This window comes from Etheostoma spectabile, chromosome 21, assembly GCF_008692095.1.
Source record: "Etheostoma spectabile isolate EspeVRDwgs_2016 chromosome 21, UIUC_Espe_1.0, whole genome shotgun sequence".
In the NCBI taxonomy this organism is placed as follows: domain Eukaryota; kingdom Metazoa; phylum Chordata; class Actinopteri; order Perciformes; family Percidae; genus Etheostoma; species Etheostoma spectabile.
Window position 1 is genome coordinate 9646176 of NC_045753.1, and position 7500 is coordinate 9653675.

At 39.5% G+C, this 7500-nt stretch overlaps 2 protein-coding genes across 5 annotated transcripts in view; one reads left to right on the forward strand and one right to left on the reverse strand.

Annotated features, from left to right (window-relative positions):
* calcoco2 (calcium binding and coiled-coil domain 2) overlaps positions 1–1589 on the forward strand; it is a 7531-nt gene extending 5942 nt beyond the window's left edge. For 2 of the 3 annotated variants that reach the window (XM_032501607.1, XM_032501605.1), the window contains exons 14-15: positions 275–303; positions 1268–1589. In XM_032501607.1, coding sequence (XP_032357498.1) covers positions 275–303; positions 1268–1432 — 194 coding nt within the window. In that variant the 3' untranslated portion in view covers positions 1433–1589. The remainder of the gene's footprint in view (positions 1–274; positions 304–1267) is intronic. The other variant, XM_032501606.1, reaches the window with a different exon arrangement.
* Positions 1590–1626: 37 nt separating this feature from the next.
* snf8 (SNF8 subunit of ESCRT-II) overlaps positions 1627–7500 on the reverse strand; it is a 7248-nt gene continuing 1374 nt past the window's right edge. For both annotated transcript variants that reach the window (XM_032501625.1, XM_032501626.1), the window contains 7 exons: positions 7476–7500; positions 6891–7029; positions 6091–6195; positions 5396–5468; positions 5138–5279; positions 4367–4441; positions 1627–3251 (listed from right to left, as the gene is read on the reverse strand). The exon at positions 7476–7500 is cut by the window's right edge and continues 26 nt beyond it. In XM_032501625.1, the coding sequence (XP_032357516.1) occupies positions 3114–3251; positions 4367–4441; positions 5138–5279; positions 5396–5468; positions 6091–6195; positions 6891–7029; positions 7476–7500 (697 nt within the window). In that variant the 3' untranslated portion in view covers positions 1627–3113. The remainder of the gene's footprint in view (positions 3252–4366; positions 4442–5137; positions 5280–5395; positions 5469–6090; positions 6196–6890; positions 7030–7475) is intronic.

Genomic DNA, 7500 nt, shown 5'->3' on the forward strand with positions numbered 1-7500 from the left:
TGTTTTATCTAAAAAGAAACATTTCTCTGTTTGTTGATCTCTATCTAGAAAATGTATGATTATTGTTGACTGTAAAATGACATAAACCATAATAGTATTGTATCTATAATCACCCACTCCTGCTAGACATGTGTACATTAAGTTAGTCCAAAAAACAAAAGGTAAGGAGTTTTTGATAATAAATATTATTAGCTGCAGCTCTAGGAGAAATTACCAATAAACGATCATTTGTTTTTTATTAATGTGGTGTTAACTGATTTCCTTTTCCTTGCAGATAGCATCATTGCAGACCCAGAGGAAGAGGTGAGTCAAATAATTGTACCCGTTTCAGTATGTGGAGTTTACGAGCTCCAGCCTGGCTCCGCCCTCCTGCGTACTTCAGCTCAGTTTTCGTTTTCCAAATGTACAAGAATCTGGTAGGACCGGGCTCACGACCTCACCCGTCATCACTCAGACAACATGTCGTCAGGGAGCCGTCGCTGCTCATCTAGTTATACATTCTTACTCTAATCTTTACAATGTCTGCCAAATGGCTTGGTTAAAATAAGAGATTCTCCATCGATCTTTGTTTTGGGGATCTCTTATCCATAAATAACCTCCAGAAATCTTTTAATAAATACCATTTAACATGGAGGTGAAAGTAAAAAGTAGCTCAAACTCATTTTTTTGGGGGGGGGGGGGGGGGGCGGCAATGCTTGATGTCAACATGCATTGTAAGAAAAACTATGAGGGTTGCGTCGTGCTTGTATAATTTACAGCAGAAGTTTATTGGGAATCTTTTATATCCAACCCAAGATGGTTTTGTAACTGATATTTTCCTAATGTAATTGATATTGAATCTGAAATTTAAATGTTTTTTTAATAAAATCGGAACCCTGTGAATCAAAATCGATTCAGGAAATCAACCTCCTAAAAAAATCCACCTGCTAAAAAGCCCGTATAACATACTTCTCTGACACTATGAATACTACATGGTAGCAAATGGAAACCTGTAGCAGTGCCAGCTAGTTAACCATCAGTTTAACGCAACCTGAATGAACTCGTATTGAAACGCACTTTAGGTTAAGGAAGCTGGATGCAACGCAACTCTCAACTCTAAAACACACGCATGAGAAGACCTTCCTCCCTCCTGTGGTCTCTGGCTAGTCACACATGAGCCAGAGTGTGACTCGGATGTTTACCATTTATTTTCGTGGAAGACTTAAAACATAATCCGCTCCCTATTTCGTTACGTCTTCTGACTTGCCGTCTCTATTTCTGCTGGCAGCGGGCGCTGGTGTGTCGTCACTGCCAGGAGAGCTTCCCCTGCATAACCCAAAACGAACTGGAGCAGCACGAGCAGAGCCACCGAGTGTGTCCCTTCTGCACCATGATCTGTGACAACATGGAGCAGTCCGTGTTTGAGGATCACGTCTACGGCCACGAGCTGTGAGACCCGCACGTGTGATTCCTACATCTGGAGAATCAACGTCTTACAAGTTGAGGGGTCATGTGGCAAAGGACCATACTGATATTTTTGCACACGTTTACTGCAAACCACATTACTTAACATTACGGTTGCCCCATTTTCCAAAGCATACTGAAGGTTTGGGGGGGGGGGGGGGGGGGGGGGGGGGGGGGGCATTAGTGTCCATCATGCACAAAGAATCTGCTGGCAGAGACATGAAGCCTGCCTGAGTTGCAGTATGTAATCCATCACAGTGAACACCGTGTCCTCGTTTATTTTGGTCAAATGTTGCACATTAATGTATTTAAAAGTAAATTTCCACAACTGGGCATCGTTTGAAATGATTGGAGACTTCCGGTGTTTCTTTTTAGATGCATGCAGACATATTTTGCATGAACAAAATTGTCTAAAGTTGTCTTATGAATTCACATATTAGGCAAGTGTTCACAAATATTCTTTTTATAATTTAATTACTGGGAACAGTACATGACACACGAATGTTTCTGGTTCTGCCTTCCTCAGCGTGGGTACCAGAGATTATATCGACCTCGTCTTCACCCCGCCATCGCCACAACTCTTCTGACCTCCACTGTGAGGTTCGCCTCATGTTAGGAAGTCAAACGTGTGCCAAGTGTTGCCAATAATTCAATAAAAAGAAGCAAATGTGTGATAACTTTTCCCCTGGATTGTACATGTAGCCCCCTAAAGGAAGACAGGAAAGACCTTGAGTAGAGACCATTCCTTCCTTTGTTTTGTATTAAAGATTGCAAACTTCTGATTTAAATCAGGAACTATCCAACCAAATAAAAAATAAATAGGATAATGAATCTGATCACACAGCTGATGACCACATACTCCAGCGATCTGGGTCTGGAAATGCAACGCAACGTCTAAATTAAGCCACTTTCAAACCTTTAAAATCTGATTTTCATGTTGCGCTAAAATAAATGATTAAAAAAACTCTTCTGGTATGCTTTGGAAAATAACCAGCAGTAAAGAATATATATTATTGATATTAAACAGGCTTTAACAATGTAACATTATTCTTCTTTAAGTTGATGGAAAGAATTTAAATAAAGCATGGCACATTTAAAACTTAATATTTAACCACAATTCTTCATTTACAATATAGCTTTGCACTTTTCATCTCTGAGGAAATTGATGGTTTAATATAACCTGAACGAGTCGATTCAAGTATTAACTTCTGTTAATTTCTGTTGATTTTAAAATGTATGACAGAATGAATTGTTGAGATGAGGTTGAGCCTGTGAATGTATGTGAATTATGAATTTAAAGGATTAAAATGCATTTTAATGGTTGTGTGAAACAATAAAAAAAATCCGGTGGTAGACTTCAGCTGATATAGTTTTTAAAGGTTATTCTTTATACATAAACATTCACACGTTCTGTGTACATCGATCCGTAACCACCCTTAAACCGTTACACCAGCTGAAGTTTATATGCAGCGTCGTGTCTCATAGTCACGTGAGTTCAGTCACTGCAGACGTCACGGAGAAGCCGATGAGGGAAGCTTTCTCCTCGTGTTCAGATAATAATCTCAGACGGAGTTCTCCCAGCCGACTCCATCACATGAGCCTTCCCACCAGCCACATGTTGTTTACCAACAAGTCTCTGAATCCGTCGCCAACAGGCAGTCCGTCATTTCTTAAGGTGTCATCTGATTGGCCTCCTCTGGCGTGACATCACGGGAGGTGATCTCAGAGAAGAGGGCAGGCAGCCAGTACTGGGCTTCTCCAGGCGCCTGAGAGTCCAGCCAAGCCAAGCCTTCCTTCAGCAGGTGATCCTGGAAAAACCAAAAGAAACCAGTGTTTGTGCACAGTTCACCAACGCACATTTGAAGATTACTTTTTGGCCATTTTAGGCCTTTGAGAAGACAACTGAAGACATTAAAAGGGGAGACATGCAGCAAAGGGCCACGGGTTGGAATCAAACCCTGGGCCGCTGCAGAAAGACCCCAGAAAGACTGACCCTTGGTACATGGGACGCACCCCCAAGCTGGTGAGCTAACAGGGCGCCCAAACAACTTCCATTAAGGACTTAAAAAAAAGAATTTGCAGAATACAATGCAATTTCCCTCAATCATATTTGAAAGTATTTTACAGTACTTTCCAGCAGTATATTACACTAGTTTTAGGGCTAATGATTATTAATTCTCAATTAATTATTTACTCTAATAAAAAAACTAAAAACTGCAATTCAGTTTCTCAGAGCCCAAAGAGATGCCTGTCCACAACCCAAACATATTAAATGTAGTGTCATATGGGACATAGAAAACCAGCAAATCCTCGCATTTGAGAAGCTGAAACCAGAGAGTAGTTGACGTTTTTGCTAGCCTGATGTCGTCATACTCAGATTCTCAAATGTTGTCGGCCGGGCTGAGTTCGGCTGCATCCAGGCTACGTTTACATTACAGTTACATTACAAAAACAACGGAATTGATTAATCACTTATCAAAATAGTTGCCAACAGATTTTCTAAATGATTCCTATCCCAACGATACAATTAATTTAATTGAATGCAACCTGGACCAGGGTAAGCAGCAGGCCATGTTAAACAATTTGAAATGATTAATTCATTAAAGTCATGTTTTTAAAAGTGACACTTTTATATTATATTTTTTATTTGGTGATAAGGGACCATGAACATCCTCACACTGTAACAGTGGTACCAGACCAGTGTCACAACAATCCCACTTTTAGATTAACAACATATTTTATTAGTAGCATTTAAGGTCTACTGCAGGAAAGTGAAAATATTTCAGATTTTTTAATGAAATGTGAGACGTTTAATACTGAATTGATTGAGTTTCTAGACCTGCGGATACCCTGTTTTAAAGCATGAAGGAGTGTCAGTGTCAAACTGTCGTTCAGGGACCTGAATGAGCGGAGGAGAGCTTACCAGGACGTGACAAGCCCGTTCCTTCTCCCATTTCAGACTGTCCTTGATCTCACCTACCGAGACGTAGCCCTTTTTCTACAAATGAATAAAAAAAACAGACATCACATTGTACCGAACAGCCATGATCCCTCTCTTTTATGGGATGTTAAGCCTTTTCCAACAGACAGTCTGTAAAATTGCTGCTTACTCTTAAAGTAAGAGCTCCTTTAGTATTTAAACATACAGTAGGTCTCTGTAACTGTTATATCCAAACATGAAAGGAACATTACGGTTAGAGCTGCAAAGCTTGTGTTATTTTTGTCACCTGGTGGTGAGAGGGAGGGGGAAGGGACAGATGGAGGACAGCAGGAGATGGAAAATAGCGACATCAAGTGATCGACTTTAAAACTTGTTTTGCAATTTCTTTCCATCCCAGTGAATGTTTTCCCAACAACACAAGGGGGAAAATACATTTTGTTCGCTGATCTGACATGAGAAGAATCGCATCTCTTTATTTTCTGTGAGTATAAGATATGATTGTTAAATTACACTTTTTTTAAAGTGCTCCTAAAAGGAGGAACACTATGCACATTCAATATTTCTCTTTTTATTTTAACTTGTAAAAACCAGCTGAAGCTTCACTGTTACTGCCACCATTTTTCTTTTATCAAAACATGACTTAAACATGAGACCATTAGATAAATCCAATTTTACAAGTCAAAGTACATGATTGAAAGGGGCTTTATGCTGATAAAAAGGACATGACCAATGAGCCTGTGAGCTGTGTCTTACCTCGGCCAGCTGCAGAACTACAGTGTGGTCCATGTTGAGCTCTGCTGGGACGGACTGTACCAAGTAAGAACCGCCAACAGGAATCATCCCAAAGCCGTTCCCCATCACCTTCAGTTTCTTTATGGCTCTCATCAAGTCATCTCTGGGAAGCACATACGTCGTCATTTTATCAATCACGTAACTTAGGGCCGACACACGGGCATCAAATGATCCAAATATGATGTCTTACACATGAAATATTGAATTAGCGACACTTACTGGCTCACATCCTGGGCAAATTTACCTCTGCCCTTCAGTACTCTCTGATGGAGTTCATCCAAAGTAATAAGCCCTGACAGATAATACACACGTCAACATTTAAAAGCCAGAAACATTATTAATCATGATATCTACGTCGTGCAGGGTGTTCATGACTGGATTGATGGTATATCACTGTGTTGAATATGTGCAGAATATCTGGGATGGAGTTTAGATTGAGATCGACTTAAGCTGCCTCTGATTGTAGATATAGGTTACACAGCCAATGTTACCGTAGAAAGAATGGCCCATAACATAAATAAAACTTGATTCAGACAACGGCTAACCACACAGACATGAGAAAAACAACATAAACAACAGTAATTTGTTACATGTGATCTTTACCCTTTTGGGGATCACACGGATCCAGAAATCCACCTCTTTGTCACTTTGTTACCAGTCAAACACAATGATTACCACTAAATCAGACCTGTAGTCACATATAGGGGTGGGCTGGCGTAGGAGCGGTACAGATGAATGGGTCTTGTATGTTTATGTGCGTTTTGTTTTTTTTAAAGTAAGCAACATTTAAAAGCTCTTTAAGGGACAGGCATTGTAAACTAGCGATAGCTGTAAATGCTGTGATGCTGTACATTGGACATTTGTTGCATATGTCTATGTTGTAGCATCTGGCTCTATTCAAAAAGATTACAAACCTCCATTTCTGTGTTTCAGGGCCAGGCACACTTCAACAATCTGAACACCGAGCTCGTAGTAGAAGTCCCCTACACCGAGCATCTCAGACCAAAAACCTTTGCCAGCTGTGGAGAAAGAAATTGGGAAAAAGGGGTTAGAAAGTTGTTTTTTTAATATATATATATATATATATGATTTAACCCTTGTGTTGTCTTCCCGTCAACCGTGAAAAAAAGTTCTCATTTTCTGACATTTTTGTCACTTTTTCAACAGAGTGGGTCCTTTTTCTGATGTTTTTTGCAAAGTTTTTTGATATTTCTAATGTTGACATTTCCAGCTTATTACGAAGGCCCATTTTTTGTCATGAAAAAAAATGAAAATGGGTCAAATTAGACCAGAGGAAAACATGAGGGTTAAAGCTTTAGTGCGTAAGGTTTTGCCGCCCCCATGAGAAATTCTAAGTAATGACAACAAAACTGTTAGGGCGTCCACATGATACAAGCCTTCCGTGTTAAAGCACTGTTGCTAGTAGCCAAGGAAGACACAGAGATTTTAAACAAAAACATGATCGACTCTTTAGAAGAGGTCGTTATCTTCACTCGAGTTTCTGAGCGGGAAAGTCATTGGATGCCAAAATCTTCTGAACATAGTAATACTGAGGGAATAGTGTGGAGCTGATAGTCTTCATTGGCTTTGTAGCAACTCATTTGGCGACAGCTTGAACGTAAGAGACGTTCATTAATATAGAGAAGAAACGCATTAAAGCTTTAACATAAATTTACTCTGTAATTTTACAGATTACAGTCCGAATGTTTCTCACAAGCGAGCGGGTCGACTCCGATGGTGGCACACATCTCCTGAAACTGAACCCTAAACTGGGAGTTCTTTCGGATTTCTTGTTTATGCTTGCTGGCGAACTCCTCCAGGTTGGACTTGAAGGTCTCCAGCTGCTTCGACATCTGGCAGAAGAACAGAAACCGGGGAGTAAATGCAGTAAATGTGTGTCTATATTAGTGTGTACATTTTTGTTTTGGTTGTTTTGTATGTGTAAGCACATTGTGAGCAACGATGCTCCAAATAAAGCTGATTCTGATTATAATTATCAAAGCATGCATGTGTTTTTATTATGTCTGATGTGAATTCATATTTTATTAGTAATCTTAATCTGCAAAGTAACTAAAGTTATAGAAATACTTGTAATGGAGTAGAACTATAAAGCAGCATCAAATGAAAAAGTACTTTAAAGTTGTACTTACGTACAGTTATTAGATAAATGCATTTAGCTACACTCCACCACTGGAAATACATTTGTATTAACTAAGGAAAATGTTACATGGATAAAGTTTTTCAATGTTTTTTTTTTAATCTTTATAAAAACTGAAATTCTATTGATACAAAAACTCACTTGGACAATTTGGTCCTCTGCGAGC